This window comes from Python bivittatus, unplaced genomic scaffold (assembly GCF_059951505.1).
Source record: "Python bivittatus isolate LINGU-HERP-01145 unplaced genomic scaffold, Pbiv_v1 ctg000520_np1212, whole genome shotgun sequence".
Classification (NCBI taxonomy): Eukaryota; Metazoa; Chordata; class Lepidosauria; order Squamata; family Pythonidae; genus Python; species Python bivittatus.
Window position 1 is genome coordinate 318,548 of NW_028277080.1, and position 21,471 is coordinate 340,018.

At 37.9% G+C, this 21,471-nt stretch overlaps 1 protein-coding gene across 1 annotated transcript in view; it reads left to right on the plus strand.

Annotated features, from left to right (window-relative positions):
* SRP72 (signal recognition particle 72) overlaps positions 1 to 20,393 on the plus strand; it is a 28,167-nt gene extending 7,774 nt beyond the window's left edge. Inside the window, exons 5-19 of the mRNA XM_007427019.4 lie at positions 2,506 to 2,617; positions 5,130 to 5,161; positions 7,062 to 7,186; positions 7,277 to 7,334; positions 7,517 to 7,648; positions 9,408 to 9,536; positions 12,568 to 12,640; positions 13,290 to 13,354; positions 14,065 to 14,160; positions 15,198 to 15,301; positions 16,758 to 16,835; positions 17,065 to 17,202; positions 17,410 to 17,447; positions 18,026 to 18,185; positions 20,119 to 20,393. Coding sequence (XP_007427081.1) covers positions 2,506 to 2,617; positions 5,130 to 5,161; positions 7,062 to 7,186; positions 7,277 to 7,334; positions 7,517 to 7,648; positions 9,408 to 9,536; positions 12,568 to 12,640; positions 13,290 to 13,354; positions 14,065 to 14,160; positions 15,198 to 15,301; positions 16,758 to 16,835; positions 17,065 to 17,202; positions 17,410 to 17,447; positions 18,026 to 18,185; positions 20,119 to 20,299 — 1,521 coding nt within the window. The 3' untranslated portion in view covers positions 20,300 to 20,393. The remainder of the gene's footprint in view (positions 1 to 2,505; positions 2,618 to 5,129; positions 5,162 to 7,061; positions 7,187 to 7,276; positions 7,335 to 7,516; positions 7,649 to 9,407; positions 9,537 to 12,567; positions 12,641 to 13,289; positions 13,355 to 14,064; positions 14,161 to 15,197; positions 15,302 to 16,757; positions 16,836 to 17,064; positions 17,203 to 17,409; positions 17,448 to 18,025; positions 18,186 to 20,118) is intronic.
* Positions 20,394 to 21,471: the final 1,078 nt, after the last annotated feature.

A 21,471-nucleotide genomic window follows, 5' to 3' on the forward strand; every position in this document is an offset into this window, starting at 1 on the left:
GCATTGAAGTTTAGAATGGAAATACTGTATTAGTGGAAGTTTTCCTGTGGACGACTTCTTAGGTTTGGTGGATTTGTCAGAGGCCTATCACACATCCCAATCGAGTCACTCCTCCCCTCATCATTGGTCCCTCAGGTTTGCATCCAGAAATGATCAGTTTCAGTTTAGAGCATTGTCTTTCAATCTGACATCAGCACCCAGAGTATTCACTGGGGTGAGGGTGGCTCTTGCGAGCCATTTAAGAATGCAGAGGGTCCAAGGTTATGCCTACCTAGGCAATCTACTTATCTAAGTTATCTCTGTGGGAAAAGCTGTCAGTTACCTCAGTTAACTGTCTACCAGGAACAGGGCTTTGTTAACTTAACAAAGAGCATATTGGCACCATCAAAGCAGGTTCTGCATTTAAAGTCACCATCAGGAGGAAAAGAAGTGCTCTCAGGAACCAAGCAAAGAAACCTCACATCCAGAAGACCAATTTTATGAAGCTGGCAAAATTACAAGGCACAATGATTGCAGCACTGGACTTGGTCCCATGGACCCATCTCCACTGTATACTACCACAGTAGCTCCTTTTCCTGTTTCAGGATCAGATCAGATCATCAGCAGAATCCTTTTGCACATAATGGCACCAAGCAAAGTTATCCATTCCCTATATTGGTGGCTAGTCCCAGCCAACTTGGCAAAGGGAATGTCACCCTGAGAACTCATGCATTCAAAGAAATTCACAAGATCTTAACAAGATAGGGATGCCCCTCTGTTAACTTCTCATGAGAGCAGGCAACAGATAGGTGAAGCACTTCTTTCAGTTCAAAGAGCAGAGGAGATCAATGACCAGATGGCACTGTGGCTGAAATGATGGCTGTACATATTCCTGTCTTCTAATCAACATGGTACTGGTCAAGGCACAGTTGATTCTACAACTATGCCCTTGGAAACTGAATACAGAAATCTCTCTACAGATCTTTCAGATTTGATGATAGAGACCATCTTGTCCCCAGAAGGACCTGAGCTACCAAAATCTGTCAGTTGCCCTGATATTTCTTTAAACAATGGCGCAACAGACAGAACTTGTGGCATTGACAAGACAAGGAGTCTCTGAACAGTTGGGCTTCCTACAAGCAGGGCTTGTGAAGGGGCTAGAAGTGTTTAGACAGGCAGCTGCTTTAGGCTTTTTTGAAGGTTAAGCAAAGGACCCCACTTTCAGGCCTTGTATGAATGAATCTTTTAGGGATGCATTTCTCTCAACCCCAGTGTTATGCCATTTCACTACATGGCACATCACTAATCCTCAACATTTAATGGCCATAGTCATTACCTAATTCCTTCAAGCACAATACATTATGCTTCCCAATTTCTGCCTGGACTCACTCCACCCCAGAGAACACATGTGGCTCAAGTAATGTGTGTTAGACCTTGAAGATCTATCTCAAATATACATTAGAGAGGCAAAGGGCTGGTAGATTGTTATCCTCTTATCAATAGGAATCAGAGGAGACAAGTTTCCCATTCTGCAATTAACAGGGTGGGGGAATACATTATGTTGATATTCATAGCCAGCACGATGCTGCCTTTTCACAACACTCTGTAGGGGACCAACTACACTGGCAGCTTTAAAGGCAGGAGTTCTTTTAATATACATTTATAGGGCAGTTCTGAGATGGAGTTGCCTACTTTTATAAAACATCATAAAATAGATAAGTATAGACTAGGATTTTGGCTACACTGAGTTACACTGATGTATCCTTAAAATACTGCTGTATATCCCTCTCCTGTCAGCTTCATCATTGGTGAAAAGAATGGTATTGGACTTACTGTGAAACACCTTTCTGTCACTGGAAGATGGACCTGACACTCCCACGTTGTATAAGAGAAGTAGTTTATGAGACCATCCCTGTGACCCAAAGTTGAGGTGTCAGTTATTTAGTGCATTATGCTAGCCGTTAGACATTGTCCATCTATCTTACCAGTTATATCTTGGTTGTTCCAAGTGAATACAAGAGGATACACAGTAAAGGAGGAGTTCGACCACACTTAGGTGAAGTATGTTCATGCAGAGAACCAGTTTCGTCTAGTGGTTAAGGCATCAAGCTAGAAAGGCTAGACTGTGAGTTCTAGTCCTGCCTTAGGCATGAAAGTCGGCTGGGGGACTTTGGGCCAGTCACACACTCTCAGCCCATCTCACCTCGCAGGATTGTTGTGGGGAAAATAGGAGGAGGGAGGAGTGTTAGGTATGTTCGCCCCCTTGAGTTATTTATAAAAATAATAATGACGGAGTAAAAAATCTAAAAAACAACAACAACTGAAGTGAGGGGTTTTTCTTCATGTGATAGGAAGAACCACTATCTCCTAACTAGATGAGGTAGATTTCACCCTTTCCTTCGGGTAATCAAAAAGATGCATTTTGAAACTACCCATTCATATTAGTTTAAATAAGTAAACAAGCAAATGCTATTTAAACTTATTCAAACTAAGTTTCTCATTGTTAATTATTTTTGCTCTGTTCAGGAAGATCTGGGCCTTCAGGAAGCTACCTATGAGCTGTGTTACAATGCTGCCTGTGCTTTGATTGGACAAGGCAGGTTGAATGAGGCAATGAAGACCTTACAGAAAGCTGAAGGTAATGACTAATAAATTTAATTTATTCTTTCCATATTTAGAAAAAAAGTATTTTCCCTGTTTTGTGTTTAGAAGTAGTGGTATTCAATTCCTTTAGAAAAATAAATCAGAGAAAGTACATAACAAAGATCATTCTTATGTTCCCAATTCATTGATTAATCCATCTGTTTTGCCTAGTTAGATGGTAGTACATAGCCAGTCTCAAAAACAGGTAGGTAGAGACAACCAGGAAATTCCAGGACTTCACCAGTGTTGACCTCAATTGGAAGGAGTCCTTATTTAATATACTTGTAAGAGCCACCTATATACAGTCAGGTCCAGAAATATTGGGACATCGACACAATTCTAACATCTTTGGCTCTATACACCACCACAATGGATTTGGAATGAAACAAACACAATGTGCGTTGACTGCAGACTGTCAGCTTTAATTTGAGGGTATGTACATCCAACTCAGGTGAATGGTGTAGGAATTACAACAGTTTGCATATGTGCCTCCCACTTGTTAAGGGACCAAACGTAATGGGACAGAATAATAATCATACATCAAACTTTCCCTTTTTAATACTTGGTTGCAAATCCATTGGAGTCAATCACAGCCTGAAGCCTGGAACGCATAGACATCACCAAACGCTGGGTTTCATCCCTGGTGATGCTCTGCCAGGCCTCTACTGCAACTGTCTTCAGTTCCTGCTTGTTCTTGGGGCATTTTCCCTTCAGTTTTGTCTTCAGCAAGTGAAATGCATGCTCAATGGGATTCAGGTCAGGTGATTGACTTGGCCATTGCATAACATTCCACTTCTGTCCCTTCAAAAACTCTTTGGTAGCTTTTGCAGTATGCTTTGGGTCATTGTCCATCTGTACTGTGAAGCGCCATCCAATGAGTTCTGCAGCATTTGGCTGAATGTGAGCAGATAATATTGCCCGAAACACTGCAGAATTCATCCTGCTGCTTTTGTCAGCAGTCACATCATCAATAAATACAAGAGAACCAGTTCCATTGGCAGCCATACATGCCCACGCCATGACACTACCACCACCATGCTTCACTGAGGAAGTGGTATGCTTAGGATCATGAGCAGTTCCTTTCCTTCTCCATACTCTTCTCTTCCCATCACTCTGGTACAAGTTGATCTTGGTCTCATCTGTCCATAGGATGTTGTTCCAGAACTGTGAAGGCTTTTTTAGATGTCGTTTGGCAAACTCTAATCTGGCCTTCCTGTTTTTGAGGCTCACCAATGGTTTACATCTTGTGGTGAACCCTCTGTATTCACTCTGGTGAAGTCTTCTTTTGATTGTTGACTTTGACACACATACACCTACCTCCTGGAGAGTGTTCTTGATCTGGCCAACTGTTGTGAAGGGTGTTTTCTTCACCAGGGAAAGGATTCTTCGGTCATCCACCACAGTTGTTTTCCGTTGTCTCCCAGGTCTTTTGGTGTTGCTGAGCTCACCGGTGTGTTCCTTCTTTTTGAGAATGTTCCAAACAGTGGTTTTGGCCACGCCTAATGTTCTTGCTATCTCTCTGATGGGTTTGTTTTGTTTCTTCAGCCTAATGATGGCTTGCTTCACTGATAGTGACAGCTCTTTGGATCTCATCTTGAGAGTTGACAGCAACAGATTCCACATGCAAATAGCACACTTGAAATGAACTCTGGGCCTTTTATCTGCACATTGTAATTGGGGTACTGAGGGGATATCACACACCTGGCCATGGAACAGCTGAGAAGCCAATTGTCCCATTACCTTTGGTCCCTTACCAAGTGGGAGGCACATATGCAAACTGTTGTAATTCCTACACCGTTCACCTGAGTTGGATGTACGTACCCTCAAATTAAAGCTGACAGTCTGCAGTTAAGGCACATTGTGTTTGTTTCATTCCAAATCCATTGTGGTGGTGTATAGAGCCAAAGATGCTAGAATTGTGTCGATCTCCCAATATTTCTGGATCTGACTGTATATACACATACACATATTTAAGTATATGAATATGTATTCATTCATATTCAGGGCAAACTGGTAATTAGACAGAGAATAATGATACCAGTTTTCCCAGCCCAGTACCCACCAAATGTTTTCTAATATAATTCCATTTTTCCAGACCACTGTCTTGGATGTTCAGGTTGAGGCTGCCGCTGCAAAGCATACAGTGAGCACCAGCTTGAGGAAATCCTTAGAATCCTGGCCTATCATGAATAAACTGCATTCTGATGTGTATAGATGGTTTACTTTCTCATTAGTTCTTCATTATTCTTGTTACTAGTTTGAATGCAAAACAGCAATATCTTGTTCACATATCCAGAGCCTGATTCTCTGGAATTTTTGTTTATAGCAACATGCAATCATTTACAAGTCTTTAGTATAGCTCTGTTTCATGCAAATCTTGCATCCAAATGTTGTGAGGTTTGGGGGGGATCGTAACATTTTGACTTGCTAGCATTCTATCACTGCCTTTGATGTTTGATTTGTGGTTTTGTCTATTCTAAAATTAATTTGTTACACTTTCCCTATAGATTTGTGTCGCCAGTCTCTCTCTGAAGACTCGGTAAGGGTTTCAGTCAAACTGAGCAATATATTTCTTGTGCCAAATATGTTTGGATATTTGCGATTTATATTTGCGACATGTATAAACTCAAAACTTGAATGCTGTTTGAAAGCATTCATTGTGCTGGATGGAGTTGCCCTCCACTTCGAGGATATACTTATAGTGGTAATCCTTGAGTTACAACCATTTGTTCAGTGATCGTTCAAAGCTACGACAGTGCTGAAAAAGGAGACTTTGTCAGTCCTCAAAGTTGCTGGCTTCTTCCAAGCAAAGTCAATGGGAAGCCAGCAAAGAAGGTTGCAAGTCGCTGGGATACCAGACCCTCCTTCCCCCCTTAGCTTGCACGCACCCTGCGCCTTCTTTTCGCAGCCTCCCTGCGATCACACACATGCATACCTGTACCCTGCGCTCTCTTTCCATGGCCTCCCTGCGATTGCACACATGCACATACCCCGCTCCTTCTTTCCTCAGCCCCCTGTTATTGTATGTACCCTGTACCCTCATTCCCTGGCCTTTCTGAGCTTGCGCCATGCCGAGCTCCCCCTCCCTGAGTTGTGTGCGGCCTCTCCCACCCCCCTGTGGCATCCCCGCGCTCCTTACCAGGGATTCCCTCCGCTTCCCACTTATCAAGCCATGCATCTTGAGTCACAACGACAACTGGGACTGCCTGGATTGCTGTCGCTAAGCGATCTAGTTGTAAAGTGCAACGTCATGTGATGGCATCACTTGGTGACAGCAATCCCAGTTCCAATTCCAGTCGTAACTCGAGGACTGCCTGTAGCCTGGAGGTGCTCCTCCATCTTTCATATTAGAGACACAAATGTGGCATTATATGCCTTTCACCAGCTCAGGCTCATGTACCAGGTATGGCCGTATTTAGATAGAGAGCTTCTTGCTACAGTAATTCATGCCCTGCTCACTTTTCTTTTAAATTATTGTCATGCATTCTACATGAGACTACGATCAGAGAAGGTTCAAAAACTAGTTAGTACAAAACTTGTACTGATTGGAAATGGGCAATATAAACTCATTATGTCAATTCTTTATGACCTTCACTTGCTCCCACTTAATTTCCAATGCAAATTCAAAGTACTGTTGTTAATCTGTTAAGTCATTCATGGTTTAGGATCACAATATCTGAAAAAACACCTATGTTCCTACCTATACCTAAGGTCATTTTCAAAGGGTTTGATGTGAATGCTCTCCCCAGTGCTGATGTGGCCAGGAGTAGGCCTTCTCCCATTAAAACTGTTTAAATGCTTATTTAATTGTGGGTATTTCTGGTCATTTGTGTTTTGTATTGTTATAACATGTTTTAATATATGTTTTTATTAACTATTTTGTGCCTATTTTGAATTTTAATTTAGAATTATAAACCATATCAACATTTATTTTAATGGGAAGCAGCATAGAAATTTAATAAAGAGATAAGCCGTTCATAAGAGTCCTTCCTGAGGCGTTCTGAAACAGCACTCTTTCTGTTGTGCCTATAAGTAGCAACATGCCTTATTTGTATGACTCCTTCACCAAAATCTAGCTATATGGGCTTGGTAGCAAGGTCTTTAATAGATAAATAGTAAAAACTGCCATGCTTTTATTACTTTCTTAAAAGGCCATAATTATTTAAATATTACTTGTATCAAGCGTAACAGTCAAATTAAATTGATATTTGGTATGAGAAATATAGATGTTTTTGTAACTTCTGTTGAGATATATGAGATCAACAGTGTAATGACTGCATTTCTACTCAGAAATAACTCTTCATGTGATTTATTCCCTAGTACATGTTTAAAATACTTGCAGTTATTGATTTGTAGCAAAAATATATCTGTTGTATTGAAATTACAAGCTAAAAGGATTTAGTTACCATAAATCATGCGTGGCATATTATTTGCTTTAGGATGTGACAGAAGAAGACATTGAGGCAGAACTGGCCATTATTCATGGACAAATGGCTTACATTTTGCAACTCCAGGGTCATACAGAGGAAGCACTGCAACTTTACAATCAGATAATCAAACTGAAGTAAGTGTTTCTGCGTATTATGATGGTGATTTTAGCATCTTTTAAAAATAATGTATACTTACAGAAGTGTATATATCCTATTCTCTACAGACCCACAGATGTAGGATTGCTTGCTGTCATTGCCAATAACATCATCACTATTAACAAGGTATAGAATTTTCCTCACAATACCTCAGATGTCTTTGTAAAATGGTATTATTTTGAATTACACTGCATTTTTGCAAAGATCTGCACTCTGCTTGCAAAGAAGTGGATGAAAAGATTGTCACAAAGGGTTTATAAAATACTACCTTTCAGTTAATGAAGCATTCCATTCTGTACCTTTCACAGGACCAAAATGTCTTTGATTCAAAGAAAAAAGTGAAACTGACCAACGCAGAAGGTGTTGAACATAAACTATCCAAGAAGCAACTCCAAGCAATAGAATTCAATAAAGCTTTGTTGGCCATGTATACCAATCAGGTAATGTGTTTGAGCCAGTTTAGCGTGGTGGTTAAGGCACCAGGCTAGAATCCAGGAGAATCTGGGAGACTGTGAGTTCTAGTCCTGCCTTGGGCACAAAGCCAGCTGGGTGTCCTTGGGCCAGTCGCTCTCTCTCAGCCCAAGAAAGCAGGCAAGGACAGACCACTTCCAAAATCTTGATGAGAAAACTGCAGGGACTTGTCCAGGCAGTCGCCGGGAGTCAATGCTGACCTGAAGGCAGTGTGTGTGTGTTGTGTTGTGTTGTGTTGATTTTAATTATATAGATGCATAGCTTGCCTGAGCTTTGAATCAAATCACTTGTGTTATTTCACAATGCTCTGAAGAATATACAACTTAAAAATACAGGCAGTGACTAGCCCACATAAGAAAGTAAACATCCATGCGCATAAGATTATTATATTATTATTTTTATATTATTTTTATATTATTTATTTATTTATTTTATATTATTATAACATTAAAGGAAGACTAGATCAGCAGCTTCTTCCTAAAAAGCAGGGAGCTTATGTTAGAAGGAGGCTTGTGATACAAGGAAGAATGTACTGATGAGATTTTTATTTTCCCATGCTGAAGTGGTACAATTTTATGACGTATGTAGCTTGTCCTAAATAATCCTTTTACGAATCATTTTTAATTTTAAAAATGGGCTAGAATTTTTATAAATAAATAAGGATAAGCATTGTAAATCCAGTGCATTGCAATCATATGAGAACTTAACTTTGCAAAATGATTGCAAGCTTCAGCAAATTATTAAAAGAAGTAACCTTCCACGGGAATTGAGGCTGTTCAAATTTTGAAACTTTAATCTGTTTTTGGAGTCTGTCCACCAATTTGGAACATGATTATAAGACCATAGCAATGTTAACTTTCTAACTAGTCTTCAAGTTTTCTGGAAGTTTCTGCTCACATTTATAGAAATTTAATAGCTATCTCTACTTAAAATATCTTTACATTAACTTCTGCTATTATAAAAAAATCGTGATAAAAACATTTCTGCACCTCTGTGCAGTTCTTCCAATCCAGTGGATTTTAAAATATCTATCTGTAAATAATTATTTTCTCAATGGCTTTTCTTTCCCTAGAAAAGCTTTTAATATCTATCATACAATTCCATGCATTGCAAAGGGTTGTGGGTCATGTTGTAAGATAGCAGTGCAGAACTATGGCCTTCCAGATGTTGCTGAACTAGTTTCTAACAACTCCATCATAGCTAGTGGTGAAGTGGGCAACTTCAGCAACATCTTGAAGACCACAGATTCTCCATTCCTCTTGTAATACTTTGTTCACTGTGCTAGGCATCACCATTGCAAATTTTGTTTCTGCAGCTGTACATGGAAAATCAGCAGTAATGATGGGAGAGCTGTATTTTAGGATGGCTGTTTGCCATAACTGCTTTCTTGCTGCAGAACTCAATAACTGAGCCACAGGAATCCACAGATCCTGGCTAGCTATAATCAATACTGTATTCAAAGGTGGCAAGCATCATCAGGGAACAGTTTGCTAATATGCTAGTTTGGAAAATTACAATGTGGAGTCTACATAAAATTCACCAGCTTCTTTATTATAATTGCTATGCGTATGTTATATTTTGTTTTGAAAAAAGTTGTGAGAAGTCGCTACGAGCTGGTTGTGCTATTGCTGTAGTTTTCAAGATGTTAACTTGTTACATGTATGTCTAAGCCTTCTTTCTATTAAGTTGGTTTTCTGAACTTGCCAATTTTTTAATCTTACCCCTTAGGCAGATCAATGCCGCAAACTGGCATCAAGTTTACAGTCGCAAAGTCCTGAACACCTCCTTCCTGTTTTAATCCATGCAGCTCAGTTGTGTCGAGAGAAACAACATACTAAGGCAATAGAGCTCCTACAGGTACAGTTGGCTGCTTGAAAAAAAAGTGCAGTAAATTTCTTCCAAGGGGATGACTCAACACTCCAATACAATTTTACCCAATACTTTCCTGTAAAAAAAACCTTTTATTTTGATATTTCAGTATATCACTGAAAAATCATTTCATTCTCTAATAATCATGACCCAGTGCAAACATAATTCGTGATTACTGTTAGCACTAACTATATTTGTAATCTTATTTCTGGTAGAGGCTCAGAAGAATTAGTACAGATTTAATGCTGTTAAACGTCTCACAGAGGCCTTTATCAACTAACATCTTTCTCCCATCCTTGCTTAATTCCTTTTTTCCTTTCTGAGAATGAGTCAGAACTATTTTTTGTGTGGCTTTTAAAATTCATGGATAGCTTTAAACTGTACCTGATAGCAATTGCTAGCTAGCAGAACATTTACAGTATTGATTAATGTTAATTGACAATAATGTTAACAGAAATGTAATTCTGCACTTTGATTAGCTTCAAAAAAGGAGGGGGAAATAATGTTTGTGCTGGTCTATTTCACACTTTATTTGCTTTTATTGTTTCTGGCTTAGTGTGATGTGTGAACTCACCCATTTAGAGCTTAACATTATCTGTGAACCAGGTCACTATATTTTGTTGATTTAGAAGTCCTAGTTTAGTTGGTTTTAGAAGTCCTAGGTTAGTCTTTGTGTGAAAGGAGGAGAAGGAAGAGGAAAAAGTGCTTGAATCTTCACTGAATCAAAGCTTGAAGTAGTAACTATAAATCATTGTTTATGTAATTATGAACAAATCAAATCACTATTTGAGCTTTATAAGCTTACTTTCCCACAGGAGTTATATACACCAATTGAGAAAGCAATTGCAAGATCTGTTGATGTATTGCCAGCAGTGAGAGGTTAAGACTGGCAGGATAAATGCTTTAATTATGATTTTGTTAATAAGCACACAGTGCTTAAACATAGTTAAACCATCATTTCAAAACCACAGACAATGATTTTAGATCCAAGTTTGCATTTCATCCATAAAAATAGCTCAGGGCATAATGGAGAACAATCAAGTGGGACTCCATAAAAGTACTGTAATTTAAGAGTGGTAAATGACTGAAATAAATTATTACCTGCTTCTTCTAGAACTATTAAATGTTGTAATGCATTATCATAGGTCTTCCTATGTTTCTGGATGGAGACAACCTACAATCTGAAATTTATGACACTTCTTGGAACTTATGGCTTTTTCTTCTTTCTTTCCATTATGCTTATTTTATTAATTTGTTGCATTTCAAACCATTTTTCCGTAAAAGTAGTACTTGGCCTCTAAGTAAAGGAGAATGGAAAAAGTAAGCAGGGGTATCTGAAAGAGAAAAAGATGTAATAATGGGTAACTTCTATTATACTCATATAGATTGGGAAGGACCATGTTCTAGATGTGATAAAATCACCACATTTCTAGATACCCTAAGTAATTGTGTCTTAGTACAGATTGTCAAATTGTAGTTTAGGATCAGAAATCTAGTTTTAATCTCAGGATCTTGTCCAGGTTAGAAAAAGTCACTATATGGAACCAACTGGAAATAACCATAATGCTGCTATGATCACTTGCGTATTAATGGACATATGCTAGAAAACCCTTCAGTATGATCACATTTGACTTAAAAAAAAGAAAAGTTGACAGTAAGTTATAAGGAAAAACAAGAGGATTGTGCTTCTCTAGCATCCTTAGAGATTATTCAAAACTACAATAATAGATGCTCAAGGTGCCACAATGGACATCAACGTAGCTAGCAATCAGACTCAAGTCCCTTATCCAGATGAGAAGAAAACTTAACTTTGGCAGAAGAAATGCAGTCAGTCCTCACCAAAGAGTCTTGATGGTATTCAGTAGCAATATGATAACAGGTGGGTTAGAAAATAGCAAAAGAACAGGAAAGAATAGGAATAAATGAATAATTTGCGAATGATAGAGGTGTTCAAAGCGGGCTCTCCCAGGCCCTGTTGTTGAGACCAGTATTTTTTATTTAGAAATAATCTGGAATTAAGAGTAAATAGTGAGGTAGCCAAGTTCGGTGATGATACCAAACTGTTCATAGTAGTGAAATCAAAAACAGATTGAGAAAAGCTCCAAACTAAGTGAATAGGCCTCAGAATGTTAAGTGTAGTTCAGAAGTAGCATCTGATGCACGTTGGCATAAAATGTCTACATATATGTTAGTACACTCAAGAAGTGGAATATGATGGGGTTAACTCAGTGTAAATGCTGTCTTGGTGTCTGGCTGTTATAAAAAGCAAATTCCATGCTTGGATCATTAGAAAAGGAATTGGTAGTATCACAATTAATATTGTAATACTCTCATTTAAATCTGGCCACCAAAATGAAAAAACATGTGGAGTGGCAAAAGGTGGAAAGAAGGACAAACAGAATTAATAGGGGTGCAACAGCTCCACTACAAGAAAAGATTACTATATCTGGATTTCTTTTTTTTTAACTTGCAGCATAGGCAATAGAGGAAGACATGATGAAGATACGTAACATTACTTGTGGTGTGGAAAATGGGGATTGAAATAAGTGTTCCTCCTTCACAACATCTGAACTTTGAGGGAAATTCAAAGCCTATAAAAAGAAGCACTTTTTGCATAGGTCATAGTTAAACTGTCAGTAATGCTATAAAGGCTACCATTTGCTATCAGTGGCTACTAGGCTTAACACTACTTTGCAGCCTCTAAGATCATAGGCTACATGTCTTGGATACCGCTACTAGGAGAAACAGTGGAATAAATCTATTATGAGTCTTCTTCTGTGCATTTGATTGGCCACTGTGGGGCACAAAATGCTTAGCTAGGTGAGCAATCAGCTTGATCAGCAGAACTGCTTTCTTAGGCTTTTACGGTTAGATTACTTCTCTGTGTGTTCGCATTTAAGAGTTGATCATTGGGAAGTAAATATTCCCCTATGTGATAGTCACTCATTATAAGGTTCCTGTTCTGTAGATTTTGAAGCTAACTGGAAGTCTGATTTGAATTCTTGTTTCTGACCTGTAGGAGTTTGCTGATCAGCATCCTGAGAAAGCAGCAGAGATTAAGCTGACCATGGCACAGTTGAAAGTTGCTCAAGGTACTCTGCCCCCCGACTCTTTGAAGAACTTTTTGTATGCCGTTAGTAGCGCTGTTATGATGTTATGTTGTTTTTGTTCAATTATTACTTCTGTGAAACTTGTTGTTTTCCTGTAAGAATAAACCAGTGTTAGAAGAAAACAATTAATTGAGCATCTGCTCTTGGGAAACACTTAAGCCAGGAATTGCTTCCTTAGTGCTTAAGAGTCAGCTGAATTCTTTGCTCTATAGAAGCATTATAAACTGAATGCTCTTTGTAGTTGTGCATTTTTTAATATTTCGCCTGATAGTGGTTCTGATTTTCAGGGGGAGAGATACAGAATTATAGGAAATTATATGAAACCTCACCTATGATAACAACCTTTGTGTTCTGCCACCTCTTGGGCTTCTAAGATTTCAGAAGACATTTCCTATCTTTGCATTCTTCAAGGCCAGAAGCCTTTTAATTTTTTTTTATTAATTTTTGTCTGCTTAAATAATGACTGATATTTCCAGAAAGCTGGCTTCTGTGGTACTGTGGCACACCTGCCGCCCTAACTGAAGGTTTGCTTGGTGTCACGCTCTTTCTTCTTGTTTAGTTGGTAGAACTAATGTCTAGTAAAGGGCTGAGTAAAAATATTGATAACTATGCCACTTTTTCTCAATCAAAGGCAGTGTCACGAAAGCATGCATCATCCTGAGGAGTATAGATGAGCTAAGGCATAAACCTGGCATGGTGAGTTATAGATAAAATTAAGCATATATGGAACTTAGTTATACATTCCATTATAAAGCAAGAAGTTCAGAAAGTTGCTTTTGAAGTCATTCAAGCACAACTAACAACTAATTTCTAAAAGCAACGACATTGATAATCATGGCCAATAGGTTATATTTATTTATTTATTTGATTTATTTATGAATTTATGAATTTATAAACCGTTAGGATGATTCTAAGTAGTGTATAAGAGCAACAGTTGCAGCCAATGCAATAATAGCAATAACAAAGAATAGAAATACAATATACAATTACAATAAAAATTATAATTATAATATTCCTTGCACAGAGCACTCTATAGCACTCTGCTCCCAAAGGCCTTCTGGATCAGCCAGGTTTTTACAAGCTTCTGGAAAGCTAAGAGAGTGGGACTACTCCTATCTTGGTATATTATTGGCAAGAATATTATTAGCAAGAATTGCTTTTTTGTTTATAAAATATATACCATTTATTTATTAGTTTGTTTGATTTTATTTGTAGTTCTGAGGGCTATTTTACTTCTTGAGAAATGCCATTTGATTCTATTAGTCTTGATCCTGTTCATTTTTAGACTCAATTTACCCAGTAAGAAAGTTACAATTAAAATACAGTGATACTCTTTGTTTCAGTGTTTACTACTTAAGTAAATGTTATATTTCTGTTATCACCCATCCATTTCTGAATGGCTGTAGGTCTCCGCACTGGTGACGATGTATAGCCACGAAGAAGATATTGATAGTGCCATAGAAGTCTTGGCACAAGCCATTGAGTGGTATCAAGAATTCCAGGCAAGTTGCAGAATGCAGATGTGATGCAAGAGATAAGCTGTGCAATGTATAGGAGTGAAGGGCTTCTTTCAAATTAAATCCAACTATTTCAATAGAATAGTAACCCCCAGGTGTTTGAATGACCTCTTCCCTCCTGACTTACAAAAAGTCTGCAATGTCTTGGTTATTCCATCAAGCTTTGGGGGCAGGTTGAATGTAATGTGAGATGTGGAAAATCCCAAGAAACAGCAGAATTACCTGCCATTGAAAAAGTGCATGCAGAAATATACAGTTGTTCTTTCTTTTGCATAGATAGATGAAGTGTACCTCCAGTTATAGTTAACATTTAAAAAACATTGATTAAATTAATATTATTAAGTTAAAAATATCCCTCAATTACCAGAGGTCTTAGAAGTACTGTTCTATGGCCTAGAATTATGCAGATTATATCCCCATCTCAACTGATTACTCTGCTAGCTGTTGGAGTAATTCCACAAATATATATATTAATAGCTATGAGATAGCTATAGCTTTGTTGATTTGGCACAGAATTGATGAGGAACAGAAATGTGTATTCAGGGAAAAGATTATTGATAATTGGGAGGTACCAAAATCAATGCATTATTTTAAAAATACCCATCCTATCCAATAATAATATAATTCCTTGACCTGCTAACATCTGACTTAGCCATTAGTAGAAACTTCCTGCCTGCTTCCAAATTATCTCCTGAACTTCAGAATTAAAAACTTGAGTTTTCAAAGGTGTAATTCTTTTCAGGGTTCTATAGGCTCCTGCATTAAATATTTATGTATAACAACAATTATATTCAGCCTTCGTAAATCCTTGCCAACTTATGACATCTAACAAGGTTAAATATAAGTATAACCGAAGAAGATTAGACATGAGCTTCATGTTGGGATTACAGATTTGCTGCCCAGATAGATACATCATTGACTTTGGAGGCCCCTAAAATTCTGAAAGCCAGAGCATGCACCATTTCACATCAGCATGTTAATTACTTTCAAGTTAACTGTAAACAAATACTGTATTTTTTCAGCCCAAGTCTCCAATTCTTTTGTCACTAATAAGAGAAGCTGCTAATTTCAAGCTAAAGCATGGCCGAAAGAAGGAAGCCATCAGTGACCTTGAGGAACTGTGGAAGTAAGTCTGAGAAGCCCCAAAAAAGAGGCTTACAGGAAGTAACAAAGACGTCATTGACAGTAACTTTAGTAGCATTCAGGAGTATGCTCCTGAGCAAATGTATTAAAAATAACATAAAGTGTGTTAAATCCAAATATGGTAGCGGTTGGAGCACAGATCAAAATAAGACATGGTCTAAAGTCACAGTGTACAATGTTGAGGCAGACAGACAAAAATAATGATTCTCCTAGCATTTGAGCCTGGCTAGAAGCATTCTGAAAGATCATTCACGAAAGAAATTTCAAGGGTCCCTTGGTAAATATTGAAAGAAAAATACTCTACAAATGTGGGTTTGGCCTGTGTGCTTGTTGACAGGTTTTAAAAGCAATTTTGCAAGTAACAAATATAACCTCTTAGCCAACATTCAGATAAAGCTTCCTTACCTTTGGTGTTTTATGATCCAGATTCCAGACCTTCCCTCTTTTCCCCCAGAGCAATTCTTTTGTTAGAGAAGGTCGTGCATTAATTCTGTCTCTTCAGTTAAACACATAGCCTCATGGCTCCTTGCCTCATATCTGTGTCTCGGTACTTCAATGGACAGTCTACTGAATTTAAAATGGAAACATTATCCCTATAGCCTCCATTGGATTTTGTCATTGTCTTCAAACTAAACTTGTGGGAATGGGCAAGCTTTTAATCTTCCTCTTGGAGAGTTGATTGTGTGTAGCATATTAGCTGCCCTGTGACTCTTTCTAATCTGCATGCATTTGATGAATACATTTTAAAGTCTGATTTAGGGCACTGCCACTTTACTAAATGCTCTCTAACAAATAGATTTTTGGATGCATTTTAGATTTTCCATCTTACTGTTTTTGTATAATTATACAATGATCATGCTTTTGTTATATTAACTGATCTGCTATTGTTGAGGGAAATTTGATCTTTGCAATAATCCTGTGGAACTGGTCCCAGTTGAGGTATTTCGGTATATTTGGTAGAGCAGAAACAGTGCTTTCCATAGTGGTTGGTGGTTGATACAGGTCTTAAATCTGAGTCAGTATTCAGCCTCGGTCAATTCAGGGTACCATATTGACTTCTCAAGGTGGTTTCCAGTTGTAGCTTGGATAAACTTGTTTCATCCAGCAAAACCTTAGGTTTGTAGGCACACTGATTCTTCAGCAAGCCTTAAAGTAAGTGAGGGTTGGGATAATAAAGCCATAAAGTTTATAAACAACCTTCTTAATCCAGCTGGATTCTCCTGTCTCTTTCCTGATATGGAGATAGGTGACTGGAGCAGCTCTGAGCTACAGCTATCCTTGAAACAAGAAATAAAGAGGCTACATAATTCTTGAAGTATTGCTTGTAACTCCCATGGGTTGTAGCAGCGGGATACCTCATGGTTGCTGATATGCGGAAACCCTTCCTCTGGTGTTGGTGGAAAAGATTATTTGATTAATTCAGCTCTTTGTTTTCATAGACAAAATCCAGATGATGTCCATACCTTGGCTCAGCTTATCTCTGCCTACTCACTGGTTGATGCTGAGAAAGCCAAAGTGTATCCTTCATACGTGGCTGAGGAAGATGGGACTAGAGGCGTTCTCTGGCCATTCCATCAAGTAGGCCTGATTGCACAGTGATGCTTTTTATTATTTTCCTTCCTACACGCCAAGTTATTTTTCAGATTATTCACCTTCACATTCTTTGTTTCATGATTTAAATCATCCCTTTGCTTTTATATATTTTATCCACCTATATTGTTGTTCCTAAACTCTTTCCTTGAATAGTTTTAGCAAACACTTGCCCTCTTCAGACACAATGTCTTTGAAAGTAGATATAGATGCGCTGGAAAACTCACATGGAGCGACATACATTCGGAAGAAGGGCGGGAAACCCACACCCGAGAATCAGCAAAAAGAACAAGGGTAAGTTAAGCTTTCTAAAATGAATTATAATCTCAGGCAAAGGGGATATGAAGAAAGCAGTTCCATAACCAGAATAAATACACTGGTCAAACATTTCTCTCTTTCTGGCTCTAATGCTAAATCAGAGTCCTAAATTTTTTCTCTTGGCAACGATTAACTTCAACCTTTCTGATCATTTCATTTCAAACATTTTCTTTCTCTTTTTAGACAAGGAGATGTTAAAAAGAAGAAGAAGAAGAAGAAGGGTGAGTGTCTTATTGCTACAATACTAGCTTTTTGCAGAAAGTCCTTTTGGGGACTATAAAAAGGCTATAAAGGATCTAAATGCCAACTAAACATAGAATTTTAAAATGTAGATTTGATTTAATTTTATAAAGCAGCATTAGCTGTAGCCTCCCTGACCAAATTATTATTTAGAAAATAATACATTTCTGAAGTCTAAATACTGGATAAAACAAGGAAGACCCACTGTCCTGCTTTCCAAAGGCAGTTGGTTAGCCACAATTGGTGGCAAGATTAGATAGATTTTTGGTAGTTTTTTATGTGTCCTCTGAACTTTTAAAAAGATTTCCATGCTTGAAACAAAGCTAATTTTCACAAGCCAGTTTCATTTTTGCATAGTATATTAGTTGTAGTAGTATTTGTTTTTATTACTGCAGAAAGGGATTTAAAAAAAAAATCTGTATATATGGCCTACAGTAACAAAAAGGTCATTGTCCCATACCATGAAACTGTCATATGGTTTTGGGTTATATGAATTTTGCAATGCAGCTATTCTTAAACGGAGCATACAAGTAATTGTTCCATTCCAAATACTATTCAGGAAAACTGCCAAAGAACTATGATCCTAAAATGACGCCTGATCCTGAACGGTGGCTTCCAATGCGAGAACGCTCTTACTATCGCGGGAGGAAAAAAGGCAAGAAGAAGGACCAAATTGGAAAAGGAACTCAGGGAGCAATGACAGCCGCTTCCTCTGAATTGTGAGTAACTAGTTATCTAAACTTGTGGGCTTCAATTTTGGGCTCCCTACTATTCAAGATCTAGCAAAGGAAGATCTAAGGGTAGATATTTCACATTTCGGAGAAAAGATAGTCATTATTTGCCTTGATAAAACCGGCACAGGTAACAGGAACCAGAAATAGTTTTACATTATGTATATCAGTGTTTCTCAACCTTAGCAACTTTAAGATATGTGGACTTCAACTCCCAGAATTCCCCAGCTAGCCATGCTGGCTGGGGAATTCTGGGAGTTGAAGTCCACATATCTTAAAGTTGCTAAGGTTGAGAAACACTGATATATATAGTTGTATATAGTTAGCATATAGCTAGCTATAGTATATGCAGTGGATTGAGAAGAGGAAAGGAAGGCAAGGAGTTTTATGTTGTAGAGAAGGGGAAAAGTAGGTAATGAAACAACAAGCGGCTGTTCCGAATTACTTCCTGAAACAGAGCTTCATTTGCATGCATAGGTTTGCCATGGAGTATTGCATGGCTACTTGTGTACACAATATTGTTACACATACCAATCTGCAGATATACTTGTTTATGTATTTTATCATTCATGCTGTTCAAAAATTGCTTTGCACTGTCCTTGAAAACAGGAGGTAGGGCAAAAGCGTTGCTGCTGGGTGTTGTCCTTAATATCCATTGACACTTTGTGGCGTGAGATTGCTCAGGGAGATGATGCTGCCAGTTTGAAATCATGTAGTATGGCTTCCTGGAGATATTTTGTCTACAAATGCACATAATGAAGCAGATGAGGCTTTTGTGAGTTTGCTTATTGCCTTTTCGATGTCAGAACAGGGAAGGCAGGAGGACAAGTCTTTATGGAATCTATTGTTCCCAAAGTAAGAGCCTGTGAAGCAGGTTGCAAAAAGCAGGATCTGTGAACATTTTGACTTTGTGGATGGATCTGTTCCTTGAAGCCTGACTTTCTATTCATACATCCCTTATATTTCCATTTCTGCAGCTATGTCTGCTTTCTTCTGAGCAGTTCTGGCAGAAGTTGGAGAGAATGGAAAGTTGTAGCTATATTTGGGAAAACCGATAAATTTTACCTGTGGGGAAATCTAGAACTACCTTTCTATCCTCAGGGAACTGCATGAGAAATGTTGCTTTTTAAAAAACTTTGAAAAGTTTTTGATGCATTGAGTGGTAGCATCATACCCTGAACTTATCTCCATCTTTAGCCACCTCAGATTATGGGGCAAAGGATCTGTAAGAAATTTGGTATAACAAGCAGCAGACCATCATAACTATCTTGTTTACTTTCCCACCACTTGGTAGGCATTATTAGTCAAGACATATATTGCTGTATGTCTCTGAGATAAATATTCTACAACTTAATAACAAAGTTATTTAGAGATTGCTTGATTAGATTTGGAACTCAGATACAGATTGTCAAAGGTAGTAAGTTGCCAGATAGCTTCATGTATAAATAGGATGCAGATAGATGGAATTTAAATTTTGGGAAATAGCCGTGGCTACTACTTATATTCTTGTCAGCCCAATAAGGTAGACCAGACTAAGAAACCAATGCCATATTGGTTTAAAACCTCTTTTATTATGACAGCTGTAGTAACAGAATTTTGCAAGTCTGAATGTGCTTCCCTCCTCCCTCGCTTTATCTTTGTGTGAATTAGGGAGAGGCCTGTCTAAAGCATTTTCTCAAGTTAGTTTCTTGGAAAGGACTCAAGTCCCACTTGTCTGATTGTTGCCTTGGTAGCAGCTCTTCCTGCTGTCCTTCAAGGCCATTTTCGATGCCCTCTTCAGTTCTTAAAGATATCTTATATCTTAAATATGAGAATACTGTAGTTTCTTTACATGTAACATGCTGGAGTCTATTCATAGGCTGTAAACTAAAAATACACTATATATCTGAACTCAATTATCCTTCTTACCTTTTTTTTGCAGGGATGCTAGCAAAACTGCTAGTAGCCCACCTACATCTCCACGGCCTGGCACTATAACAGCTGTGCCATCTGCATCAACAAGCAACATGATACCACCAAGGCACCAAAAGCCTCCTGGTGCAGCAGCAACAAAGAAGAAGCAGCAACAGAAGAAAAAGAAAAGTGGGAAAGGAGGCTGGTGATCAGGACAAGCGGCTGAAATTGCTATATTTTTTCTTTTTATGAAAGCTATGAGCATAATAAAGGTCAAACAAAAACAAGGTGAATTTTTCAAAATTGTATTTGGTTTCTATAATTTTACAGAGGAAACTCCTTTTTTGTTTTTGTATTGGAACCCATTGCTGGTGGCATTATTTATTTTTGTGTTAACTGAGTACTTCAAGGAGACATTTAACTAAATGAGGACTGTATAGCAATGCTAAGAAGGGGATTGGGTTCTGATTTTTTTTTTTTAACGTAAAATGTTTTTAACATAATCTCTTCAGCTGATTTTTCTGCAAGTTGGTTGGCCAGTAGCAATGAGCATAGATTGCTGTCCACCTACCTTTATGGTATTGCATGAAAGACAAGCAAGTAAGGGACTCATACTGAAATTCCATTCTTTCCTATGATTAGAACACTCAAAACAGTTTGAGTTTGTTCTGATTATATCTTTGACCTATTTCAAGTTTTATTTCACTGAATGCAGCCAATTTACAACATTCTGACAGAAGATTTAGACTGCGACTGTTTTGTTCCACACACAAAACAAAACATATTTTCTGTTTTGTGCACTCCTAATTTTTGTTAATATTTCATTTTTCCATTTTGTTTTATAGTAACACAGAATAGAAAAAATGTGCTCTTGCTTCTCTGCTTCCCTAAGATTACACTGTTAAATACATTTGCCTAGGGATAACTTCCACTGAGTATACATTCATAGAATGTTATCATTCATCCAGTAAAGCATTTGTTGATCTACCACTTAAAAATGGCAGTCCTAATTTAACTATACATCTACTGCTTTCAAAGAGTTAATCATAAGAAAGGACAAACTTTTAAAGGGAAATAAGATCTTAGGATAATGATGTATAGATTCATAAATCTGCAGGTCATAGATTTCAAAGAACGAAAGGGTTCGAAGTGTATTTAAGCTCTTCATTTATTTATTGGACGTGGAGCTAGCATTTCTGCTGCATTATTTCACTTTCCACCAGAGGAATTGCACTATACTTCCATTATACTTATATGTGAATGGAGTAAATTTGTGTATTTGCTCTTCGCTTCTTTTTTAGTAAGCTAATAATTGCTCCCTAATCTTCTGGCTTTCAAAAAGCATTTTTCATTAGGTTCATAGATTTCATTAAATCGCTAC